Source organism: Camelus dromedarius, chromosome 16, assembly GCF_036321535.1.
Source record: "Camelus dromedarius isolate mCamDro1 chromosome 16, mCamDro1.pat, whole genome shotgun sequence".
NCBI lineage: Eukaryota > Metazoa > Chordata > Mammalia > Artiodactyla > Camelidae > Camelus > Camelus dromedarius.
In genome coordinates this window covers 43,808,762-43,836,483 of record NC_087451.1, presented here as the reverse complement: position 1 = coordinate 43,836,483, position 27,722 = coordinate 43,808,762, and the positions used below count along the sequence as shown (strand labels likewise).

Here is a 27,722-nt window from a genome sequence, read left to right as displayed (position 1 = left end):
CATCTCCTCTAGGTTATCCAGTTTGATTCCGTATAGTTTTCATAATATTCTTGTATGATATTCTGTATTTCTATTTTATTTGTTGTAATTTCTCCATTTTCCTTTCTTATTTTGCTAATTTGTGCTGTCTCTTTTTTCTTCTTTGTGAGTTACCATAGCTTTTAACTTCATTTCCCAGTTAAGGGACATTTGATATTTTCCAAACATTCACAGACAGGTTTGGTGTGAACATAGGTTTTTCCTTTCACTTGTGTAAATACCTGGGGATAGTATTAATGGGTTATTTGGTAAGTGCATGTTTAAGTTTATAAGAAACTGCCAGACTGTTTTCTATTTTACATTCCCAGCAGCAATCTATCAGCGTTCCTGTGCAGTTTCATCAGTACTTGATATTGTTAGTTTATTTTAAAGCCATTTTGATAGGTGCGAAGTGGTATTAACCTTGTGATTTCAGTTTCTATTTCCCTAAAGATTAATGATGTTGAGTACTTGTCATCTGTCTATATTCTTTGGTGACATGATCTGTTTAAATCTTTTGCCTACTTTTAAATTGGATTTTCTTATTGTTGTGTTTTGAGAGTTCCTTATGTATTTTGGATATAAGTCTTTTATCAAGTAAAGGGATTTGTGAATGTTTTCTCTAGTACAGTTTTTCAATTTTTTTCTCTTGCAGATTGTGCTTTTGGGGTTGTATATTAAGAAATTTTTGTGAAGCCTGAGGTCACCAAAATTTTCTCCTATATATTTTCTTCTAGAAATTTTATAATTTTAGGTTTTGTATTTAGGTCTGTGATACATTTTGAGGGTTTTGTTTTGTTTTGTTTTGTTGCGTATGGATGCCTAGTTACAGCACCATTTATTGAAAATACTATTATTTCTCTATTGATTTGTCTTTTTACCTTTGGTGAAAATGAGTAATCATGAATGTATGGGTCTTTTTTGGGACTCAAACTATATTATTAATCCTGCTTTGTATTGTGTCTGTTAGATGCAGAATGATTTGAAAACTTAACTAGCCATGTTTAGAATCTGGTATTTATGGGTAGTGATTTGTAATCCACAGAAGGATTTTCTAAAATGATAAGTATGCAGATTAAAAGAAGATTTTGCTAGTGATTCATGACCTATTTGGAAAAACTTGAGTTATTTCTTGTGCAGTAAAGATGAGCTGGAATGGCTTTTCCAAGATGCCATTTTCTTTTTTGTAGAATTACTTGGTAGTTCTCTAATAATATCTGTAAGTATTTGTGCTTTTATTATATCATCTTTGATGGTGATAAATTTGGGGGCAGTTTTCTTTTAAAGTGTGGTTGTCCTAAGTTAAATATTATAAAGATTTAATTACTTTAAAAATAGTGCCCAGTTATTGTTGGTAGTTTGAGATTATTCTTTTATCATTTAATCATATAGTGCTATAAAGTGAAAGAGAAAATTACGAGATTTGGCTGGACATTGGTATTCTATAATACTGTGTGGTTTGAGTTAATCATTATCTGGATTTTATTATTTAGGGATTTAGAAGTACTTTGCAATTAACATCTTTTCAATAACTTAAATTTTTAAATGTCAGAATAGAAGTTAAAATGCCAAGAGGTAGGTGTTATTTTGAAGTGGTCATTGGACAAAATATTGGAGATTAATTTAGACAGACTTTCAGGATTGACAGCTATTTTTTCATTTTTTAGTATTTCTTGACAATTGGTTTTTCTCATTCTTGGAAGGAATACCTGCTTTTAAATCCTATTCAATTTTTAAGATTTGCTTTTTGTCTTTGGAAAACTCACTACTGTTCTGTTACTCCTTCTTTTGGATAAATTCAACAGCAAAATTAAAATTTTTTTATTGTGCTGGAATACACATAACAAAATTTGTCATTTTAACTGTTTTACAGTGTATGGTTCAGTGGCATTAAGTACGTTAATAGTGTTGTACGACCATTATCAACACACAACTGTCTAGTTGTAGAATTTTCAGCACTTCCACTTAATTTTAGCACTTAACTGTTCTCTAGTGTTTAGGTACCATATTAAGTTTTAGGATTGTAAGAGAAAAACAAGACTTCATTCTTGTCTGGTTAACATTCAAGTTATCATACCACTCCATGCCTGAATTAGATTTAGGCTAGACTGAAGTCTTTAGTCTTTCTGACTTAGGTCAATTCAGGACTCACAAATCTTCATGCCCTCTACTTTGTAAACAGAAGGGAACCAGACAATTGATATTCTGATTTAAAGCCAAATTATGGCCTCTTCCTTTTTCATGGAGCAGAGAAAACCATGATTAGAGAGAGCTTCCTAGTTGTCTGCCCCATCCTCAATTTTGACTGTTTTAACTTATTCTAGTTGCAATGACAGCTTGCTTGATTATGGTCAAATATGGTGTTATACAGGCATGCTTATCTCCCTTGGCAGATCATTTGAGAAATTGTGTATTGGGGATACTGTGTCAAGAGACTGTGTTTTTTGAATTCCTTGAAACTTTGGAGTTAGAACTTGATTTAAAGTTGAATATTTTAGTAGTTTTAATTAAAAACAATGTTATCAACATTTAGCAGTATTATACAGATTTTATTTGCATTCTTTGGTTAGGACTTATTTTCTGTAGCACAAAATTGTTTATGAAAAGTAAAGCACAGTACAGCCCTTTGATTTTGATTCTGCAGTCTTCCTAATATAGTCAGTCTAAGAGTTGATATCCCAAATGGTTGATAATGTTTTAGTTACCAGTTTCGATGCTTGTCAGAGGAAGAAGAGTTCATATTACTAGACCTAGACTTTTAATAAATTGTTTGTTTGTTTGTTTTTGTAGATTTAAGAAAGTCTGAATTTGTGGCAGAGTTTTGTTGCTTACTGAAAAAGAATGAAAAGTTTAAAATAACCCCTAGTTTGATTACTTTTACTAATAATTTTGGCATTTATTGCTTTGGGGAAAAATAACCCTAGTTTTGTTTTTTCAGGGTAATCACTTTGATCAGTATGAAGAAGGACATTTGGAAATTGAACAAGCATCACTTGACAAGCCTATAGAATCGGTAAGATCAGTGCTTAATTTTGGGTCATAGCTAGTTAGGTAGTGTTCGTGTGACACTTGATGTGAATGAAGTTAAACTTAGTAAAAACTTACATAGTACAGTTTAGAGTTGTTTTCTTGCATGCCCTACAGTAATCAGGTAGAGTTTAGATTGTAATCTAGTATTTAATATGTTGGGGAATCAGTGAAAAAATCTAGAAATAATTTAGAATTTTGATGGAAAAAAATATCATTTTGCCCCTTACTAATGCTGTTAAAGAAAGCAAGTTGAAGTTCAGTATTTTTGTAAATTGAGTAAAGGAGTAAAATGTATTTTGATCCTTTAGAAGCTTCATCTTTCCTGGGCAACACAATCATGTGTGAAATGTTCCATTAAGAACAGTTAAGGACTAATATGTTTTATTTACCAGACTCTTGTGAAACATGGTAATTTTGGTTTCTGTGGCTTAAGAGATGTCTGGTTTTTGTCAAAAGTTGATTCTTTCTGTCTCTTCACATGGCTTAGTTTTAAATATTGATATCATGCAACAGAGCAAGGAGATTTTCCTGACTCTTAATTTTTGAACATTACTTTCATTTTGAAAAGCCCATTATTTTCAGATTACGCAGTCCATTGTTAAGATGTCTAAACTTGTCAGTATTGTCAATATTTAATATTTGTGCTTTAGTATACATATTTAATAAGGGTTATAGGGAGTTATTGGTAAACTTGAGTGAAAAATCATCAGAGAGAGAATCTCTATAGCAGTCAAGACATCCCTCTTCTCCCTTTAAGAACACTAGCATCTCCCTCAGGTTAAGGCAATTTAGAGAGTATAGATATTTTAACTTAGCTTTTATTTTCATAACTATAACATAGTAAAGGATCAACATATATTTATGTTCCTAATTAGGTTGGTGTTGTGTGTGTTTGTGTGTGTGTTTAGATGTTTACAGAAATTTACACAACTTGGGGTGTTCGACATTTTTCTTCCACAGCAGTTGGCCCATATTAGCTAAGCAGCCATGATCTGGTTTGTATTGCACGGTCTGCCTTTTTTTAATTTCTTCTCTAGGGTTTCTTTCTCCCCCACTTCCCCTTCTTATTTCTGTTCTTCTGGTCCAGTGAACACTGCATATAGTACTTTCTGTCTAAATGTGCTGGCATGATGCTAGACTTAGGCATGGCAGTAATTGATGACGCATGTGATAATGCTGCAGAGGGAGAATTCACACCTGATGTTGTGCTGAAAGCCCAGTCTTGTTTTGACTTAAGGATAAAATGCCAAGCCCACTTTGCTAAGTTAAAAATCACCAGAGTTTTTGCCTTATTCTGTATCACCTTGGGAATTATCACAAGGTAGAATTTTACAATGAAGTCTGTAGGCTAGCTAAGTCAATATCTTGTACTTGAAAAATAATTTAATTTTTCCATTTTATTCAATTTTTTTTTTGAGTCAGAGTTTAAGAGCAGATAGCTATTGGAAGAAAGTCCCAAGTACCATATTCTACAAGGTACATATTTGGTTAATATTATACAAGCTATATAATTCTGTGGGTACTCTGACTCAACAGTAGCAGGAAATTTAGTTAGACCAAATTTGCTGCCTAGTATTCATTTTTTACTATACTCAACAAAGTTTTTTTAAAAGCACTAAATTAAATGATATTTAACATTTGTAAAGCCTTCTTTTAAGGCTACATTTAAAGGTTTTTGGAAAATTCATTCCTTTGGCATGTGAGACTGATGTTCTTTTTCCTCTCACACTGTCCAGGAATTTTTCCAGCGTATGTCATAGGGAGAACACTATCAGAAGACAGTCTGCCTGAGTAATCTCAGTGAGTAGGAGTGGAATTGATACATGCCTTATTTATTAAATAGTGTTATCTTCCCCACTTAAAATAGCAAATGGTATATAGTACTCAGACTGGATAATTAATTTTTAATGAATAAGTGTATGTTCAGAGATGTATATTAATAACTTACACTTAAAATGAAAATTTACTCCCGAAACACATTAAGATAATGCAATATTTGTGATGTGGTAGTTAGGTAGTAGGAGGGAGGAGCTTCATAGCTTACATGGTGTTAGATAGGAGTGGGACAAACAAGATAGGGATTTTATTTCTCTTACCAAATCTTACCAAATCATTTGGGTATAAATTTAAAGTTTTTAAAATAAGCCCTAAAATGATTGGCATCAAAATAGGCAGTGTAGCAACCCCTCCTCCCCATCTCCCCCAGAAAGTACCCTCTCACCTTAGGAATGCCCACCAAATAAGTGTATGTTAGTTATAAGGCTGGCTGGCTGGCTATATTGAGCTATCTTGTTCTTATGGGAAAATGCGTTGCTTCTAACACACAGAAAGAGTCTGCTGAATTAAAATCTTTCTCTGCAGCAATATCTATTGAGAGGTGCTGACTGTTTTGCTACAGCATGCAACTCAAAAGTGGCTGGAAATATGCAGCTTTGGGAGTCTACAGATCATTGCAGGAGCTAAAGGTGTAGTCATTTTTTTTTTTTTAACAAAGGTCTTCTGCAGCAGCTGGTAACCGAGGAAGTCTCTGCACAGGTTTGTGCCAAGAATATGCCTGTGTGAAGGGTTATTGTGAGTATAGGATTAAGGTCTTTTTGTTTTGTAATAGGGTAAATTTGTTGCAAACCTGCAAGATGGGAAATGAGATACAAAGATGCAATAATGCATTATACTTTTGGTAAACTTCTGAAGTCTAGATTTGTTAGTGAGATGATCCAGGTATGTCGGTTTCAATCAGAAAATGTTGGAAACACATCAAAATCCAGATTTGTAAAAATGTATTTCATTATCTTTGTTATAAAGTTTTATTTTCCCTGTTTTATTTCAACCAACCGAATATCTTTCAATGAAATTTCTGGTCAAGAATAAATCGTATTCTAAGAAAATTATGAAAGAATTTCCAGACAACTTGATTATCTGAATTAAAGAGGAGGTAGAAAGTATTAACGTTTTACCCTTATTACAAAAAACTTTTTAGAACTTATATTTCAATTTATTGCTTTATGAGATTTTTAGGTCCCAGTTATTGTAATTATGACCTCCACATACTTTAAGATAAAATAATTAGAAAACAAATAAAACTTAATCTAAAGCCATAAACCCAGCCTAGGATTCCACTATATATCCAAGTATTGGTTGTCATGATTTAGGATATATGGTCCTTTATGACCTTTACCATAGAAAGAACATGAGAAATCAGATGGGAGAGTGACTGTAAGCTATATAAAAGGCAAAATCCCTGCATTGTAGACTTAAAGTATGTTTTCATTATTGCAGTTAGAAGTAAAATTACCCATCAGTTAGTTGTCAGGTTGACTGAGCAGGTTTTAAAAAGTAATGTAAGTTTTCAAATTCCAGTTGCTGATGTTTACTTTGCTTACCTAGGGATTTAGAAGTATATGTATAATTGGGTTTTGTCATGTTGCATATCTGTTTAGATCTGTGGACTCCACTAGTTCCAAACTGTAACTCTATAAGACCTGCTGATTTGACATTTAGCAGTGACCATATGTGGACTGCACTATAAATAATGTGCTTCTTGGAGCTGAATGGTGTAGCATTACTATATGGCTTTTCTCTCTAGTCTTCATTGTGTCATCTGTAGTGAGCTATAGATTTTTTTGTTTTGGGAATTTTACTACTTGTTGTTTGCATGGGTTCACCTAGTAGCACTTGGTTTTTGCTTATAGAGTCTTTAATACACAATCAGCAAAGCTTACAATCCACTCAAGAGACTTGCCATTTTTGTCACTGTTGAAAATGGGCTAAATGGTATAAATTGAATGTGGCTGTCAGCTAGAAGAAAATTCAGTGTGGAATTGGTATTCATCTAGTCACTGACATAGTTGTAATATAGTTTTCTCTTGAGACATGATATTCTATTTCCTACTGTAGAAACTTGGAATCAGCCTCGTACAATGAAGTAAATTTTTATCTGTGTTTTGGTAGGCTCACATTATAGAGATTGATGGTGCTATTGACAAAATGACCATTGTTACTGTGATGGTATTCAGCTTCACAGAGCAAAGTTCCTGGGAAAGTTTTCTATTTGTTATTTAGTTAATAAAAACGTTGAGGAATGGCTGAAACAATAATGAGGTGTTTCTTTTGTTTTTGTTTTTGTTTTTGGCTGGTATTGTGTTTTCAGCATATTGGTAGTTGTTTATAATACACATTCCTTATTATCAAAGATGTTGCCATTTAAAAATTATATCCTTCTTTCTCACACATAGATAAAGGGGCACAATAGATTAAAATGTAGTGTTTTAATTTACTTGTAAGTTTAGAAATAGGAAGAAAAGTGAAGATCAATTTAGGTAATCTAGGTGAAAAAAGTGAATTTTCAGCTCAGCTTCGTGGTTTAAATTAAGAAGAACATTATGCTTCTAACCAAAGAAAATGCCACACTGCCACCATTTTTGGAGTGTTAAAGCACCGGGAGTAACAAATAGGTTGTGGGAACTATTTATGAATTATGTGGAAAACGAGCCTTTTGCCTACCTCCCTTGGGCAAAGTTCAGTTGCTTTATTAATCTGCTTTCAATTAGTATTTCCCTGCATTTCTACATTGTGCATTTAAATTATAAACAACCTATCACTGTTCATTCCCCTTTGTTAGTCACAAACTAAGACTGTGTTAAAAAAAGAAAAATATTTATTTTTGGTTCATGAGATTATAACTAAACCTCAAATTATATATTTTATTTAAAAATAAAAAAATGAAAGTTTGATTAGTCATTATTATAATGGCTGAAATGGTAAACTATTACTATTTCAGAAGCTAAACAGTGCTCGTTGCTCTTGTTATATCTAGGTTACCTGTTTGAGAAAATTACTTCAGTTTACCATCATAAATAACATCCACGGAAATAATTGGCAGCCTAAACAGAGTAGATTGATTATTTTCACAGGCTGGCCATTCCTTGCTCTCTCACAGTGAAAGTTACATGAACATTTTGACCACTTCAGATTAGACAAGTCTGCTTTGTTACAAGGTATTTTGGCGTGCCTTTCTTGTGTTACCCATCATCCCTAAGCCTACTGGACTTTTGATGAGTGTTTATAAAGCTTTTTTCTTTTTTTGGTAGGAAAAGAGACCATACTGAATACTAGCCCTTTCTGCAGAGTCACAGAACTGCCTTTTTTCCTCCAAAAGCAGGTAGTTTGGAATAATAGGAAAGGTTCAGATTTTCTGTATTAGTCGTTCACTAAGTCTAGGAGGTCGGTGAGGGGAAGACTTTCTGGGAGATATGTCTGTTATTTTTGTTGCCTTTGTTATAATTAAGGACATAGAATGGCATGCTAATTTTAATATAACCCCTGACATTTCATTTCCTATTCATACTTGGGGAGATAGAGTTACTTAAAGAACAGTTTTCCCCTAAAGTTTTAGAAGAGAAATGCCACTACCATTTTCTATCAGTAGCTTTTTCTGAGAAGGTGACAGCCATCTTGAGTGGTTTTGTAAAAGTGGTGCTAATGTGTATAACTCTAAATTTTTCTTTTTTCTCCCTCTCCCTTTAACATTTGCTTTTCCTTTCACTGTTGTCAGTCACAACACGCTGCTCTTGAATCTCTCAGCTGGTCTTGACTCGTGAATTTACTTATGCTTTCACTCTTCTTTAATAAATACATTAATTGCAAGCAGTGAATTGAAAACAAGACAAAAAAAAAAAACGACCATTAGTGATTGGACAGTTTCTTACTTTGTGTTACATTTAACTGTTCTTTTGACAGCCCAGTTTTTAAAGCCAGGTTCGTATGGAAATGCTTTCACTCCACTTGCACTGCTTTTGGAAATAGCATACTGCTTCATCTGTCTGTTTATTTTAGTGCATTCATAATATAACACAGTCAGCATAATGTCTCATCTCCACTTAGCCAAAAGATTTGAGTTTTTCAAAATTGAAAAAAGGGGGCAACAATTTTTGTCAGCATAGTTTAATACCCTAAATATCTGTGCCAAGTATAGTTACATCATTAGTCTGTTAAAAGATTAGACAATACTTTAATCAACTACATAATCTTAGAGTCATTCTGCTATCCTTGTCCTTTCCAGAGTTATTTAGTTGTAAGAGTTATATAAAACAAGGGTTTTATGTACAGGTAAGTTTATTTTCACAATAGTACTATAAAGGCTGTTTTATCTTCATTTTCTGCTAACATTACTTGTATTAAGACTTAGAAACTTTTTTTTAAGCAGTAAAGTTATTTGGAAATAGGCACTCAACACTGGTTAAGGGAATGCTTTTCCTGACAGTTCAGTTGGGAGGAGAGAAGGGAAGAAAAGGACGCACCAGTGTTGAACTAAGTTTTTGTGATATCTGATAATATGGAAGTTATTACCTGGGATTATCCATAACCATAGCACTTTCTCATTCTTCCAGTTGCTAGCAAAAAATAATCTCTAGTGACCTTTTGTGCACTGTAATGATTTTGTATATATATTATACAAATCGTATATATATTTATATATACAAATTGTATATATATTATACAATCGTTTAAAACGATTGTATGTTTTGTTCTAGAAACAAGCTTTTCATTATCATTTGCCTCATTTTTTTTTTTAAAGTATCCTGATCTTTGTTGCCCCTGATCAATGAAATAATCAGCTCCTCAGCCCAGTTTTCTTCTGGTTGGCATGCTGTTATAAACTCATAGAAGGAAGTTGGCCCTTTTTTTTTTCCTTAAACAGGACATGAGGGAGGCTTAATCTTCTTCTAACTTACTGTCAGAGAAGATAATAGCAAAATAATTTTTTTCTTTCCTCCAGAAAGCATTTTATCATTGAGTATGGAGCTGAAAGATAAAAAGCAGTTTAATATGAGATGTTTGATTTTAATTCAAAGATTATGGTTTTGTTCACTTTATAAACTGATTTCAGGAAATATGAGATTATTTTCAAATGGTGGTAACCCAGTTAATGCTATAAGCTACATTTTAATGCATACAGAACACTTTGTGTTTAAAATTTTTTAAGGTTTTCCTTTGAATGAGTAACATCATTTTATCTGATACAGTTAATAGTTACTTTAGCTTTGTCTCTGTACTTCATAGTATTTGTAAAAAGCAAAGAATTGGACAAAGGTCTGCAGAGGTTTCTGAGATCTTGAACCGTTACACAAAAAGCTGACATTTAATTGTTGTTTCTGATGTCTTTTCATACAATATACATTGAAGTACCTTTTCTAGTGTGCTCCCAGGAAGATGAGACATTATGTATATTGGTTTTTTTCCCCTACATGCACTAATGGTTCTTTACTGTTAACTTATTGCTAGGCCTGTTTCATTCTAACATTTTAGCATTTTTGTTAGATTACATGTTGAAATGCATCACTCAGTCTGTGCTTGAGCTCATTTTATTTTTCTGTTTAATCAGTTTAATTTCTTGTTTTACTAACCTCACTGTTTTTTCAGTTTAATATTGGCTGCATGCTAGTTAAATATTTATATTTTATATATATATTAAAAAACCAATCAAGTCTAGCCTGGATTTTGCTCTGATTGTGTTTTCATTTCTAGTGGTGGGGCAGTCTTACACTTACAACTTACTTTGTATCATGAAAGCCTGACACATAAGCAGAATAACTAAACACAATGTAGATTTTCTTTAAACAAATCTTAAAGTGGTGCTGTCTAGGTGGTGGATATGATTGTATAAGTACCTTGATTTTATGCTTTTTAATGTTAGTTTTAAACTTCATAAATGTATTCTTCCCCCTTTCCCCTTCCCTTTTTTCTCCTTTTAAAGTGTATGTACAAAGTTGCCCAGCACACCATCAGAAAGGACCTTTACCCTCTATGTTCTTCCCATGTAAAATACTACCCAGCATTTCTTTTTACATTAATGCCCCCTTTATTGGGCACATTTACCCTATTATTAGCACTTTTTTGCATGCATATATGTAGAATTATCTCTTGCTCATCACCTGTTTAAATATCACTAGGAAGGGAAGAATATATTATTGGAATATTTTTGGTTTGTCTCTCTGTTCTGTCTGTCAGGATAATATTGGACATCGCTTACTCCAGAAACATGGGTGGAAGCTGGGCCAGGGATTGGGAAAATCTCTTCAGGGTAAGTTTTTTAAACATACCAAAAAAAGAAAGAATAAGAAAATGTTTCTGATGCAGATCTTATGCCTGAATATATTTGTCGTCTTTCTTTAAAAAGTGTTTGGGCTTTTCCCCCCATGGCTTTTATGCCCTAGAATAGTGTATTTTTCCTGTATCTGTATTTTAAATCACCATTAAGCTAATTTGCAAGAGAAGCTTCTGGCTTTTCCCCCCATGGCTTTTATGCCCTAGAATAGTGTATTTTTCCTGTATCTGTATTTTAAATCACCATTAAGCTAATTTGCAAGAATACTTTCAGGTCAAACATACTGTGTATGACTCAACTTGTTTTAAATTTCTTTTGGTGGAGGTGATGGGTGGGTGGAGTACAAGAAATATATAGTATAGTGTGCTTTCTTTGTATCATTTAGTGATGGAGTATTGTGGCTTCAGTATTATAAAGAGAACTATTCAACAGCCGACTTTAATTTTTGCCCTCCCAAAATCTTCCTGAAGCTAGTGATTGCCCTGGCTCTTTTTCTCTGTAATCAGAATAAATGTAGTAGTAGAGAGAGAAATTAACCTATGTGAAACTTAAAATGAAAGCAGATGTTTTGTAGGGCTCTCTGAGCAGAGAGGCCATTTCTTAAGTTCGGATCAGTCTAAGTTCTTGTTAGTTGGAAACCAGTTGGCTCCATTCACTTTTTAGCTCCTTCATATTTGAGGGCTGTGGTTTATTCTTTGCAGATGTGAACACCACCTCAAAAATGATGGAAATTATTGCACTTCTACATTAGATCCTGAAGGGTCTCGTTACGCAAGAGGACCTTTGGGGAGGGGTGTACTACTGTTGACTAATTCTTTGAATTTTGGAAATGGATTTCCACAACTTGAATGCGAGGTCTAATCAATTCAAGTGTGTGTATTAAGGGGCACAAGAGGACAGGGCATGAAGCAGGATGTTTCAGTCTTTAAAACCTTTGCTTTTTAAATTATATGTCCACAAATTCTATTCAGTAGTGAACACAAAGGAAATGCTCAATAAATTTGTTTCAAATTAATAGTTATTACTAAGCGTTAACCTGTTCTTTTGGGGGAGATAGAAGGATTTAATACCATTAAACTTGTTTTCCCAGTGTCACAAGAACTCATTGCAAACAATACAAAGAATACTCTACAATTGAGAGCAATTTGTTTGGCATAGGCCATAGATTTTGTTAAGAGTCTAGAAGAGAGAAATGATAATCAGAACTACAATAGAAATGGCTTCTTGATAGGATTTGTCCCAGAGGTTTGCACAGTTACGTGTTGGGTTGAATTGAATGGAGGCAATAGCTCAGAATAAGGTCCTACTATTGGAAACATCTCTTTTTGTGCAGAGATTCCCAGAAACATTGTTGACTGTTACTCTCTGTGTTCAGGCACACAAGGGAGTAGAATTTGGGGGCATTTCATGGGGGCTAACGAATCTGTTTGAACCCGAGAATTTTTCATTTTGAACATCAGAGACTAGAACCTGCAGAGAGGAAGAGAGTGAAAGAGAGACCAAGAGTTTAAGAAAGGAGAGATAAATGGATACTCACCTATTTTGGAGGGATGGAAAATTATTATTATTAAGAATACTTTTGAATTTTGGTCCTCTTTAAACTTTGAGCTTCTTGAAAAGAGACATTAGGTTTTATCCGTATTTCCCCTCCACATCTGGTGATAAGCATATAATAAGCACTCAATAACTCATAAATCTGTTATTTATTTAAAATACGAGGGAAATAGGAAGCCCATCTTTATTCTTTTTAATCGTAGTAAAAAAACACATAACATAAAATGCCATCTTAGCCATTTTTAAGCATACAGTTCAGTATTGTTCACTAAATTCACATTGCTGTGTAAAGCCCATCTGTTTTGAATGGCTAGTACAATCTGTACCCTTCAAAAAAAAAAATGGGGCCTTATTCGATTGCCAACATTAAGGGCTGAATTTAATTGGCTTGTAAATAGCTCTTTATTTTTTGGTGTCAGATTCAACATTGTGCAGGCATTGTGCTGATTTCTCTTACATGGGTCTTTTCTGTAATATCCACATGATTTGACCTAGAATATAGCCGCATTTACGGCATATTGAGGTAATTCATGACAGATTTTGTTTTTCATTGTACCAGCCTTTGCTATAAATAACCATTGAAGAAAGCCCTGCTGCTCTACTGAAAATAATTAATGCCTTGCTAATATTGCATAAACTAGTTACTGCATATAATTTCTAGGTTCATGGCTTTGTAAGTTCTTCGTATTTACTAGTTTTTTGGTCAACTTTTAGTTCTTTTTATTTGATTTTAAGGCTCTAACATCTTTAACATGCTACCATCTACTAAAATTTAAAACTGATATTTTCAGGATTTTTTTTTTGTTAACGTTTAAAAATTATTTCCACTCATGCAAGATTTTTACAAAGGATACCAGTCCTTAGGGCTGGCTAAAGTGCAGATAACTTGTTACTGGATAGATTGAAGAATAGGGCATGCTGACTCTGAAATGAAATTATCTGTGGCATGACAGAAAATTGTACTTTGTAGTATGGGTTTATTTTTGTACTTGAATTTCCCTTATTATTCACCTTTTATTCTTCCCTAGTATTTATTAAAACATTTCAAAAGTTAAAAAAAATAAGAACTATCTTGTGTGGCACAAAAGTGATTGTTAGTGTTTAAAAAAAAACTTGTAGAAAAGATATGTTTACAAGATGTCTTTCTTTACAAACAAAGTCCTGTTGAGAAATATTATGGACAGTTTATTGTAGAGGATGTGTTCAATTTGGAATAAATCAACAGTAAATGACTGTTGTATTTTGTTACTGTTGAAATGGATTTGGTTCTTGAAATTGTTTGTTATAACAAACAGCAGCTTCAAAATGGAATGGAATGTAGCTCAAAAATCTTTATTTTGCTATGAAATAGGTACGTAGTTGTAGCCCAGAAGCTGTGCCTGAATTTCCTTGTTACATTGTCTAAGAGTTGTTTGAGGATATGGCTGATTTTTTGCTCACGGAGAAAAGTTCTGCCCCTTAGAAAAATGAGTAGGATCTAATATTATTTCATTATTTCAACCAGTAACAGACAGCCAACATTTACTGAGCTAATGATGTATTCTAGTTATACCAGCTGTAAATAGCATAAGCCATGGACAGAGTATACATTGTTTATGCTCTTCAGGTTTATTTTCCAGTCCCCCAAGTCCTACTTTTTAAATTTACTGTAGATCTTTGAAAGTTTCTTGGCTAGGAATCATGTTTCATATTTTTTTGTACTCTTTCCATGTTTAGAATTAAGTTTGTGATCAATCTGAATATTTAATTGAAAAATTGCTTCCAGTTTCTTGAAAGTAGAGATTCTCTTTTTTGTTTGTTTGTTTATTTATTTATTTTTTGTGGGGATTTGATTGATTTTCGAGGAGGTACTGGGGATCGAATCCAGGGCCTCATGCGTGCTAAGCATGTGCTCTACCACTTGAGCAATACCCTCTCCCACTTCTCATTTATTTTTGTATAAAAGTACTTGATGTAGAGTATGAAAGCAGTGTGAGCAGCATTTGAAAACATAAGACCTAGGTTTGAGTTTGTCTTTGCCACTTACTTTAAGTAAAGGGACAAGTTACCATCACTGAATTATTTTTCTCAACAATAAATGGGGATTAAAATCTGTCTGTATTCTCACAGAGTGATTATGAGGATAAAGTAAGTTAATGTAAGTGAAGTTTTTATAAAAACTGTAAAACACTATATGAGTGCTGATTGTTATTAACATCTGTATTGTATAGTGTATAGTTAGATATTTTAACTGAATTTGAGATAGTCCATCTTTAGGACTTTATCAGAAACCTAAATGTCATAAAAATCGTAAATAGAGAGGTCTCTGTCTTACTACTCTCTATTTCCCAGAATTTATAACAGTGGTACCTAATATGCTTAATGTGTGCTAGTTATCTGACTCCCAGATTTGTGCTTTTAATGCTGTATATGTTTTAAGGTCCCTAAGCCCCTAATTTTGGTGTTTGTTTCACTGTTTCTGAGCTCTTAGTTATCAGCACTTCTGAGCCTAACTTAAAACATCTAAAAAGAGCCTTAGTCACTGAGCAGTGATAACTAGGTAGCAACCCAGAAAAAAGAAGTTGGATCTCCACTGTCATACCTTACTTCAAAATATATTCCAGATGAATAAAATATTTAGATATAAAAAAATGAAATCACAAAATCATTAAGATGAACAGTGGGATAATTATTTTAAAAATAATCTTAGAATGAGGAAAATTTTTCTAAGTTCAACCTCAAACCCAGAAGCCATTAAAAAAAAGAATAAATTGACTATATTTCATCATAAATAAAGTTTAAAAAAGGAAAAGAACAACTGGGGGAAATACCTACAATATCATTATAGACAAAGGAAAAATTTCCTTTATCAGTATGTAAAAGACCTAAATAGAAAACCTAAATAGAAAAGGGGAACTGATATGAACACTGTTTACATAAAAGTAATGCATATGACCTTTAAGCGTATGAAAATATTCTTAATCCTTTTCATATTAGAGATAATGCATATTAAAACAATGCAATATCATTTTTCACTTGTTGGATTAGGAAAGGTTTTTTTTAAAAAAATTAGCCTAGTGACCCAGCAATCCAACTCCTGGACATATATCCAGAAGGAACCCTAATTCAAAAAGACACATACACCTCAGTGTTCATAGCAGCACTATTTACAATAGCCAAAACATGGAAACAACCTAAATGTCCATTGACAGATGACTGATAAAGAAGTTGTGGTATGTTTATACAATGGAATACTATTCGGCCATAAAAATGACAACATGCCATTTGTAGCAACATGGATGTCCCTGGAGAATGTCATTCTAAGTGAAGTAAGCCAGAAAGAGAAAGAAAAATACCATATGATGTCACTAATATATGGAATCTAAAAAAAAAGATGACAAGTGAACTTAAATATAAAACAGAAACAGACTCACAGACATAGAATACAAACTTGGGGTTGCCAGGGGGGAGGGATGGACTGGGAGTTGGAGATTTGTAGATACTGACAGGTATATGTAGAATAGATAAACGATTTATACTGTATAGCACAGGAAAATATATTCAACGTCTTGTAGTAGCTCACAGTGAAAATATGAAAATGAATATATGTATATTCATGTATGACTGAAAAATTGTACTGTACACCACAAATTGACACAACATTGTAAACTGAGTATAACTCAATAAAAAAAAATTAGCCTGGTCACATTTTGGGAAAGTAGGTACTTACGTCATGGCCAGTGCAACTATAAGCTAGTAAAGCCACTATAGAGAACAATTTGGATCATTTAAAAATTGAAATGCATGTTAAAATGCATTAAGATCCAGCAATTCTGTTTCTAGTTACCTGTCTTTAACTTATTATTAAATGCACAAATAATGCATGCTTGAGGTTATTCATTATATGATTGTGATAACAAAAGATTGTAATTAGTCCACTATATTTCATTGATTCTAAGACATTTTTTCACATTTAATAAATGTAAAATCAGATGCATCTTATTAATGACATTATAGTTATAATTGACAGCTTTTAAAATTAGTGGCACATAAAACTGTGTTTTATGGTTAATGGCATTTTAGATTGGAAGAAGTAGAATATTAAAATGATATAAAGGGAAACCATGCAGCTTTAAAAGGATTGAGTTAGTTTAGTATGTATTCAATCTATATAGAAAAATTTCCAAGATACATTAAAGAAGCAAGATGCAGAACAGTGTGTACTATATAGTTAACTACAATTTATGTTACATTATATAGATATACATCTATATATATATATGGACAGATACATACTTCTTGCTTTAAAAAACCACTATTTTAAACAAGTTTATACTGTATAGCACAGGGAAATATATACAAGATCTTGTGGTAGCTCACCGGGAAAAAGAATATGAAAATGAATATATGTATATTCATGTATGACTGAAAACTTGTGCTGTACGCCAGAAGTTGACACAGCATTGTAAACCAACTATAACTCAATCAAAAAATCACTATTTTGTTCCTGAAAATCAGACATTCTGTATGAAAATCCTTCTTAAGAACCTATTTACCATTATTTTAAATGGGTTACACATGAACTCAACCCCTAACAAAGTTCTAAAACATAGTTACCATTTATGAATTAAAAAATTAAGATATAAAATACTTAAACATTTCTTGCATGATTACCAGATAATTAACATGGTTGCTAACAGTTGCTTTCTATGCAATATGTTTATCCCTTTTGCAGCTTTCAAAGCCCTGCTAGTTGTATGTGGAATGTATCTCCAGATTTCTCACATATCTTTTTCTTAAAAATGTTGAATTAGATTTTTGAGATTGAAACATAAACATTTTACTTTATAAAATCATTGCCTGGAAAATGTTGTATCGAGAAAGATGAACTGAGGCATTTCACTGTGAAACATTAAAAGGGTACATTCTGTGAAATATGCCTATATAATTATTTATTTGCTTGACTATGCACAGGACAATCTTTGTAAAGGCAGACTCTGGAGGGAAAGTGAGTTACTTTTTACTGTATTCTTTTAAAATTTGACATGATATACTTGTATACTATTTAAAATATGGAAAATAATTATTTTGAAAAAGACTTACAGTAGGCAGAATCAAAGCAGAGTAGAGTTGGACATGTTTCTTTGGTCCCCAGTCCCACTCTAGTTAACAATTAGCAAATAAATGGTTAATATAGTTGGGTAAGCCCTGCCTTAGCTAAGCCCTAACAGTGTTTATATTGTATTTTATAAATGAAGAAAAATTAGATTTGAATTCAATACAGTAGAATAGAAATATGTGTTACAGTTTAAACTTTATTGTAAAATTAGAATGTTGATCTTTAAAAAAGAAAAATCATTCTTTGGTTGAGGAAAAATAGCTTTCCTTTAATATTATGATATAAATTTTCTGGATAGGGTCTTTGTAAAAGCTGAGTTGTTGTCTTTCTATCTTAGTTTCCCTTTGAAATTTGTTTTCCTCTGGGAAAAGGAAATACCACTTACTCAGGATGTATTACATGCCAAATCTAGAATCTAAACATTTTGCATGTCCTACTTAATAAAATATGTATTGGTATACTCATCTTATAAGTGAAGAAACAGTTTTGGAAAGGTCGTACAGCTGTTGAGTCTCTGCCATTCAAATACAAGCCTGACTTGAAATCGGTGTTCTACATGTGTACCTTTTCCCTTCTCAGAAAAAGCTGATAACTGAAAATAAAAAGTAGGTTGGTGGGGACAGCAGACATGTAGTTCCCCCAAATCACAAGGGTATGGATTGTCAGAAAGGCTTAGTTGTTGCTGGTCTAGCTGAAGGAGCCTGTAGCTATAATGCCCTCTGTTCCCTGCTAATTAAATGAGCTGTGCAGTCTTTATACATTGACAATGGCAAGCATAATTTTAATAATTCATGTATCAAATTTAGTAAGATACAGTTTCTATACATCCTCTGACCATCTTAATGGAATTCAGTTAATATAGACAAAAGAAATGAACAGCTAGTAAAATTAGTCAGAATTGGCAGCCTATAGAGGGTCTAGGTTTTACGGCAGTCTAGAAGGGGAAAAAGGGATTGGAGGAGAAGAGAAGAAATGGTGGACTTCGTTGCTGTATAGACTCCTTGTTTCTCAGTATAGAGATCGTCACATTTAAAGATAGACATTAAATATATGAATTCATGGCAGAATAACCAGAAAGGAAGTGGCAAATTTTTCAAATGAAGGTTTAGAACAGATATGTATAGTTTCCTTTTTTATTTTTTTCTTTATATTTCTCTTCTGTAGCATTTTTAATATTCTACCTTGTATAATTTGTCTTTATGTGTCTCTTAAGTCTCATTAGATTATAAACTCCTAAATGATAATAATTGCTAGGCATTTATGTGTTCTCTGTTGCTTTTCATGTTTTTTTATTCTGCATATGGTTATTCTATCCTTAGAATGTGCCAGATGTACTAAATCTTAAGAGTTGAAGGATGAATAAGATACAGCCTCTGCCCTCCAGAGGCTCGTGTCTAATGTGGAGACAAATGTACAAATAAATGTAATGCAGTGGTGGGGGATATAGCTCAGTGGTAGAGCACAATGCTTACTTAGCATGCACAAGGTCCTGGGTTCAATCCCCAACACCTCCATTAAAAAAACAAAACAAAACAAAATTTAAAAAAAATTAAAACATGAATGTAAGGCAGTATAATTTCATAATTGTGAAGTTAAATGTACAGTGGAAGATCAATAGAAAATTGAACAACCTAACTTAGAATTTCAATTTATTTCTTGAATGATTTAACAAGTGAAAAAATCTCAGATTGTGAGAATAAGGAAGCAAGCAACTATATCACATCTGCCCAACTATGCTTATTAGTTGATACGTGGAATCTCCACATTTCTTCTATAAGAAGCACTCGTATTTTAAAATAGGGCCAAATGTAAGCATGATAAGAACATAGAGTAAAAAGTTTTATGAGAATATAACTCAATACAGGAAAAAGCTAAAAAATAAAATATTCATTAAAAATGGCTACCAAAATTTGAAATAGTAGGATTGTACATTTAGAAAAGGGAACAAACAAAATAATATCTTTCATGTAGAAATATGGTTTATTAGTTTTATTTTAGTTTATTTTTTCTTGAAGAATAGTCGATTTACAATGTTGTATTACTCTCTGGTGTAACAGCATGGTGATTCAGTTATACACACACATATATATTCTTTTTCATATTCTTCATTGTAGGTCACTATGAGATATTGAATATAGTTCCCTATGCTATACAATAGGACCTTGTTGTTTATAGTTTTAAATTTAGTCTTTTCTCTCTCAGTGAGTCTCTCTAGCCCTGTGAAGTAGATAGTTACCAAGTGAAAGTTAAAGAGAAAATCCAGTGGGAGTTCAGAAGGAGGGAGCAAAGAATAGTCTTAGGAGTAGGAGCTGCAAGTCCCATGCCTGTTAGGGCCAAATAGTAACATACAGAATTGAAGCGCAGTGAGTGTGAGACAATAGGAAGTAATGTGGGCTGTGCCATGTCTGGAGTGGAATAACTCAGAATAACTGCCACTCAACCAGCTCGTGCTCATTATTATCATGTAGGAATATAGTCTCATGTGTTTCTAGACCCTCTGAACTTTTTGAAAGAAATCAGAAATCCAGATATTTTGATGAAACTTTCTAATTAATAAATTTTGGCTCAAAGTTTAATCTGGGATAAACAAAACATATGCAAGGCCTATATTTGATCCACTTTATGACCTCATTTGAAGTTCGACCTGGGTTTAAATTCAAGCTTTGCAACCAGTAAATGATATGACCTTGCAATAATCTCTGTATTCTCCATATTTTTAAAAGATTTGAGGGTTATTTGGGGAATTAAACATGTTGGTATATAAGTTTCATACCTGTATCCTATCTCATTTTCGTCTCCGGTATGTAGAATGGGAGATAATGCCACTTAACAGATTGAGAAGCTTAAGTGTTTATCCATGGTCAGACCGCTAAGGATAGGAGCTATGTTGATGGCATAAGTCTTCTGACTTCTACTCTGGTACTTTTTCCATTAGGCTTATGATTCTCAAGCTTTAGTGAGCAGCAGAATCACCTTGGGTGCTTGTTAAAAATGTAGATTCCCAACCAGCACAACTGAGCAGATCTGGGGTGGGGTTCAGGAAATTACATTTTAAACAAGCTCCCCAGATAATTTGCTTTGGACCATATGAATAAAAAAAGCTGCTAAGAAAGTTTCCTTTATATAGCATGTAGGGTAGACAGTTGGTTTTTTTTACTCCTCCAAAATACTCGTGATTTTTAGTCTGAATTAGTATAATGCTATTTATTTTTCTTTATAGCTTATCCACATTGTTTGCTACCTACTATTGACTTCTTGCCCTAGATTAATTTACATGATTAAAATGAAACTGGTTAGTGTGGAATTTGATTTCTTACTTAGGCAAGAAAATGGAGTGTCCAAGAAACTTTTTAAATGAGCAAAATGGAGTATATAGTGACAGTAATTTCATTGTGAGTAGAGTAGTCCAATCAGGTGGCAATAGTGGAAAATACAAAACTTCAATAGCTAACCAATATTTGATAAGTAGGAACTAAGAGGAGACAAAAATGCCTTCAAAGCTGTATGGAATCATAGACTTTAGAACTGGGAAAGTAGATTTCTACGGATAACCTAGGATCTCTGGGGTTTTTCGCAGAGACTTCAAAGGAAGTAAGGGAGATTTTTGAGTAATTTCAATCTACTTGACTTTCTGAATTTACTCTTACATTCTGCATGGACTGTACTCTATTACGAATTTGACATACTATGGATTAATAACTTGCTATTCAGTACACATACATAGGTGCTATTATCTTCCTCCAGATGACAGTAATGGTAAAATAGTAAGCATTTTGATGTTTAATTTATTCTGTCTTGCTTAGTCTTAATTTATTTTCTTAGATGATTTGTTCTGTATGCTTAATATGGAGAAGGTCTTGCTAATTATGCTTCATTCTTTTGCCTTGGATTTAATATTTGTATAACCTTGCTTTTCAACTCAGTGGTCACTGTTAGTGGAATGATAATATGGAAAGGATTTGGGGGTAGTACTTTGGTTATTGATCATGGATGATAATTTTCTCTATCTGTAAATAGAGTTGTTTCATTATCACCAAATTGTAGGTGAAACATTAGGATTTATCAACACTTCTTAGAATATCTTTAATTTTAAGGTACTTATTTTCAAAAATGCCAGATTTGGAATTGAAAGAACAAATTGAGTTTTTAATTTTCTGAGGCCTTCAGGAGATGAGAAGTTTGGAGTTTAGCAGTATTCTTTATAGTGACTTACGGTTTACAAAGTATCTTCTGTTTGTTATCTCTTTTGATCAGCATGCCAGTCCTGAAAGTGAAGATAGTATCTCCATTTTGCTGGAGAGGCTGCTGAGACTCATGCTGAGACTGTCAGAAGTCACACAAGTGTTTAGAAATTGTCTCTTAACTGAAGAACTGAGATTTTGTAGCCCAAGTTTTTTAGGGACTACCTAGGAAAATACAGAAAGAAAATAATTAATGAATTGAGGGGGTTGATGTGGAGAGTAAAGGAAGAGCAGTTTAGCTGGAAAGTCTTTTGGGTTATAGAGTGATCCTGGAATATTAAGAAATGCTCAGTGTAATTACAGAATTACTTAATCAATAGTAATGGGATTATTTAACCAATAATAAGAGAATACAACTCTAAGAAAGCATTGGATTATTATTACAGTACCATAGAACTGGCTACTATCTACATAACTTCCTCAAATATTTTCTAGTCTTCAAACTTAAAAATTGAAGTGAACCTTAGAGACCATTAAGTATTTCTGACTCCTTAAATATTTGGTGCCTGCTTCTTTTTGTCTGCTAATGAGTGATGGTAGAACAAATTGAACAAGCCTCTAATGAACAGTAATGCAAAGCCTCAGATGTTTCTTTATATTAGCGTACATATTTTTGAGATACGAAGACTTACATAAAATAGCTATATCTTCTGTTTGATAAAATAATTCCTTGATTACAAGACAATTAAGTCATTGTGATGTTAAACAGAAAGCATTGTGATGACTAAATATTTATACGTAAGCAAGGTGAGACCCACTGTGAACATGTTCATTCTCTTGAGTCAACAAATGCTTTTTAAATAAGTGCTAGTTTTTCAGGAAACAAACATAAGTAAAACTCAGGGCACAGAAGTGTTCCTCCATTTTTTTTAAACTAAGGACATAATACTGTTTTGCACTCTCCACCTAAGCCTCATGTTTTGGATTATTTTCTCTGGAATTTATTTATTACATTGGTTTTCTCATTTAAAAAATAAATAGACCTTATCTTAACACATGGTTAGCATGAGGCAGTATTTAGTGAGTTGATATAATTTTAACTAAATCTGGAATAAAAGTATGATTTCCTCTAGGTGATTCTTTTTTTTTTAATTGGAAGTACCTCATGCATTCCCTTATTTCCTCTCCTGAGGTCTTAAATATCTTATGTCATCCCTGATGAGTTAACTTTTACAGACTTAACATTCTGATTCCAACACTTTGTTTAATTTATCATTTATTTTGCCCCTTCTTTGTCCCTGTTTATTAATATATTAGGTTATATAATTAAAATTGGACTATTTTGTCAGAAAGCCACCTCTGATACTTTGGAAAGATGGAAGAATCTTTAGGTCACAGTTAAAGTTCTGTGCCTTTAAGAAACATCGGTGTTTGAAAATAAAAATAACCTGGTTATTAACATAGATTACTAAACAGGCTGTGGCAGGACTAGAGTTAGTTTTTGTAGCACTGGAGAATTTGAATTCTATTTTGAGTAGAAAGTCTTTAAAAAAAAAAAAAACCTTAGAAAGTCTCTAGGGAATAATTAATATGCTTGATTTTGCTTGATGTTTCCAAGGAGGTAGCATTTATCATGTTATTGCTACTAATTAAAATATCTAAATGATGCGGAAAGTAATCATTGTTTACATGCTACTGAAGACTATCATTTTCAGGAGAAAGTTGCAAAAGTGAAGCTTTGATTTGGAGATAGATGTACCACTTTTTACCCAGTAAGTGTTCCTGAAAGTTGTATGTAATCACTGTTCTAATAAATGAAATTATATTAAATGTATTAACATAGCTTAGTATAGAGTCTTATTTTGAATAGTTTTCCAAGTCAGAATAGTCACCATCTTAATTTTGTGTTATTCTTGATTTTTACACATGTATTTGACTTGCTTAAAGTAAGAAATAAATAGATTTAAAGATGTCAGGTCAGGTAGTTGGCCTTTAGGAGAAAGATTTTGTGACTTTTATTAGAGTCAGTCTTCAAAAATAATTTTAGACTTCTTTAAAAGACAACTTCAGACATTTTTAAACTTTTTGAATCATCCATTGGCTCCACAAATGTTCTTTATCCCCCCTCATGCCAGAAGTTTAAATTGGCAATGTAATTTTGCCTAGTTATAGGTATTTTATGGGGTGTAGGGCTTTGTTTTGATCACTGCCTTATGCCCAGTGCCTTCCAACAGTTCTTGGTGTGTAGTAGCAACTCAATAAAATTTTGTTGTTGAATGAATCTCAGTAAGAGGAAGGGCAGCAGCGATAAATTGTGGTGTTCTTACATCTGTTGATTTCCCAGCCAGTGTTGTAAACATTTCAGAAGCTTCTTCATTTCTAATTTCTATGAAGAAGTCATGTGTCTTCTGTTTCTGAAGTGTGTTGATTACCAGATTATGGTTGTCATTTAACATTTTCTTCCTAGTTGTTACATTCCTGGTGTTAGTTTCCAAATGTTTGTTAAAAAAAAAAAAGTATTTCTCTACAGTCCAGTTCTTTGGGCCAATTTTGTGGTTTATATATCCTTAGCTGTTTTTAAATCAAAACTGACTAATAAGAGATTGTTCTCAGAAACAGTGTGTCTATAGGCAGTCAGTGGGTTTTTGTGTTTGACTTATTCTCTCTTCAGTTATGATAAGTCACAGTACTGTCACACTTTAGCAAGAGATCCATATATGAACATTTTAGCACTTTTGTCATTGTTTGAAATACAGAATGTACAATACTGGTTGGTTAAAGAAACATTTGAAGTTTTTTTTCTAAGAAAATTGAGATTCATTTGATATACAGTATTTTAGTTTTAGGTGTATAACATAATGATACAATATTTGTATATATATTTAAAGTTTTGACTTAGAAGATATGAATATTAATTTTTTTCTATCACATGAATACATTGGTACTGGCACATTCCATTTTATTTATTTATTTTTGATGGAGGTACTGCAAATTGAACCCAGGACCTCATGCATGCTGAGCATGCACTCTCTCACTCTGCGCTATAACCTCCCCACTCTGGCACATTCTAGATGTGGTATGTTTTTTTTTTTTCCCTCTTGCCCAGTTGGCTAGAATCACAGTCATAGTTATCTATATATAGATCTTTGGCTGAGGTGGACGGTTTCTTTTAAGGAAAAGTGTTTAGTGTTCTGGTTGAAGTTGCCTCCTTTGAAATGAAATAAACAAAAAAGTTTTTATTTTAATGGGTTTTAAGAAATATTTGCCCCCATGAAAAGAAGCCAAGAAATAGGGAACCTGTATTTAGTTCAGTTTGTTTTCAAAAGAAGTTGAGTTTCTAGAGAATATTGTATTAGCTAACATTCTGTTACTATCTATCTGCCTTTTGAAAAGATATCCCTATAGATTGTTATTCAGATGTTCCACAGTGGTGTTCTTTATGATAGGATTTATCATTGATCACAAATGAATAAACTGAGGTTTTTTTTTTTTTTTTTTTTTTTTTTTAGTGCTGCAACCTCTTCCTATTTGTATTGTTCAGTGTCTTCTCCCAGTGGGATTTTTCCTTGGTCTGGAGCCTCTAATAATGGACAGAAATTACTGCTTGGCCCAGGCAGTAATGTTATTTTCAGATTGTTTGTAAAGCCAGACTGTTTGTTGTCTGTGTTACCTGTCAGTGGGCATTACTAATTGTAAATATGACAGCCCTTTTGATGCCGCTTTGTCTGGAATTCCTGGTCTCCTTCAAAGTTTGGCTTAGTTGTGTGCAGAAAGAAAGATGTTGGCAGGCTTGGGAAGACTTCATTACAAGGAAACAAAGTTCTGAGGGAAGCTACTTGAAGAATTTTATTCATTCATGGCAGAATTCAAATGCACATAAGTTTTCTGAAGATCTAAGGTTATTTTCCTTTTACTTACTATAAATATTTAGTAAGGTCTTGATGATCCCCTCCCACCCCCAAATCCCCTTAGAGTTCTTTTAGTGAAGCAATGACTTGATCATCACTGTCCAGTTGATCTGTCTTTGGTGTTATTTCTTTAAGGAAAAGTCCCACTTTGGGCCCTGAATACTTTACTAGAGTGAGTAGTTATTAAATGAGAGATTGGAAGCTGGAGCTAGTTCTCCGCCCCCCCCCCCCCCCCAATTCTCTTGCATTATTTTAGAGGAGGCTGTTCGTGTTCTCAGGTAGCAGTAGAAAAATCTCACACCCTGATCCGACCAGAGTGAAAACATTTGCAGTAGCACAAAGTGTCCTTCCTGTGTCCCCAGTTGAAATTGGGGGAGGGACAAAGCCCAGTTGTTACTTTAACCCATCCTGTCTGCCTGCTAGAAGGCCTGTTTTCTACCCTAATGGTTTCTGCCTAACAAATGGTGTTTCTTTTTTACAGCATTATGATCCTGGACTTGTTGTGGTGATGGTAAACTTAGCAGTGGTAATTTTTAATTTTCAGACTGAATTACTCCTTTTGTCATCAGTGCACCAATATGTTAGGCTTACTTTCTCTGTTGTAGCCTTCATCCTTCTGCTTGGTCTTTTTCATTTTCCTTTCCTTTCCTTATGCAACTTGTCTGATCCTTGTTCATTAAAGGGTAATGTTAAGAAGGGATATATCTGTTTGTGTTAGAAGTGCCAAAAAAAAAAATCAGTTAAAACATTAAATTCTAATACTGTAAAAAACTTGATTTCCCCACAATGTAATGGGCACTAGCACTTGCTACTGCAATTTATAAATAAATTAAAACAAACTTTGACTGCCTTAGAAGGCAAAAGTACTAATGCAGAGTTTATAAACAGGGGTTTACAGAGGTAATGAATTTGTGCCAAAATTTTCTTGATTCTTGCAAAACAAATTCTGACAGACCAAAAAAGATATCAAAACAAACAAACAAAAAAATAAATTCGTTTGACAGTTCTTTTCAATTCTTTCATCGGACCATTTGTTTTTACCAGTAAATCCCTGATTGAGACGTTATGAAAGTGATATTGCACCTAGGAAGTCATTTTTATAACCTGTCTTTAATTTGGTCCTTTTGCTAAAGATTGCAGTCACTGCTTATTTATTATACCATTGGGCATAAGGTAGTAATGCATTTTCATTTTGTTTAACTGGCAGTCTTTGATAGTATCTAAAAGAAGGCTGTGTTTTAGAACTTTTTTTCTCTTTTTTTTTCTGGCATGAGATGTTCTTTATTTACTTAGACTTTTTTTTTTCCATTGTGATAATTACTTCTAATTATCTCCTTATTTATTGTTTAAAAGCAATAATGGTATACTGGTGATACGTAGTTAAACTTGTGAATTTGTTTTTCATTACTTTTTAAAGACAAAAATTAATCCCACAAATACAGAGCAACTGGATACAAGCGGTTGCTGGTTGCTTTGGAAAGTTTTTTTTCCTCTTGGACTGATCCTAGTCATGATAATGGTATTCACCATTTTTTGTTTGTTTTCAAATTTAGTTTTGGTAATATCTCAGATGTAGCCTGAAAAAACTCAACTGTTTAGCCCAAAGGTATAATATATATGTGTGTATAACAAAAAAACAAAAACAAAAAAAACAATTGTTTACACCAGCCTGAGTGAAAAGATGAGGGAAGTAAACATTGTGTTTTTCACCAAAGGTATACAGCGGATAAGGTAAGTCCTCTTTTCAGTGGGCTTACATCACAATAAACAGCGCAAGTTGTGATGTAAAACAGCTGTGGTAGTAAAGTGCTTGTCTGCCCCATTTTGCT

At 33.1% G+C, this 27,722-nt stretch overlaps 1 protein-coding gene across 4 annotated transcripts in view; it reads left to right on the top strand.

Moving 5' to 3' along the window:
• Positions 1 to 27,722, top strand: part of GPATCH8 (G-patch domain containing 8) — an 85,150-nt gene that overhangs the window by 17,300 nt on the left and 40,128 nt on the right. Inside the window, exons 1-3 of one of the 4 annotated variants that reach the window (XM_064495780.1) lie at positions 2,951 to 3,031; positions 8,785 to 8,802; positions 11,056 to 11,128. Coding sequence is in view for 1 of the 4 variants with exons in the window: in XM_031468621.2 (XP_031324481.2) it covers positions 2,957 to 3,031; positions 11,056 to 11,128 (148 nt within the window). In the remaining 3 variants the exon portion in view is untranslated. Of the gene's footprint in view, positions 1 to 2,950; positions 3,032 to 8,784; positions 8,803 to 11,055; positions 11,129 to 26,374; positions 26,420 to 27,722 lie in introns of those variants that run through there. The other 3 variants (XM_064495781.1, XM_031468621.2, XM_064495782.1) reach the window with 3 other exon arrangements.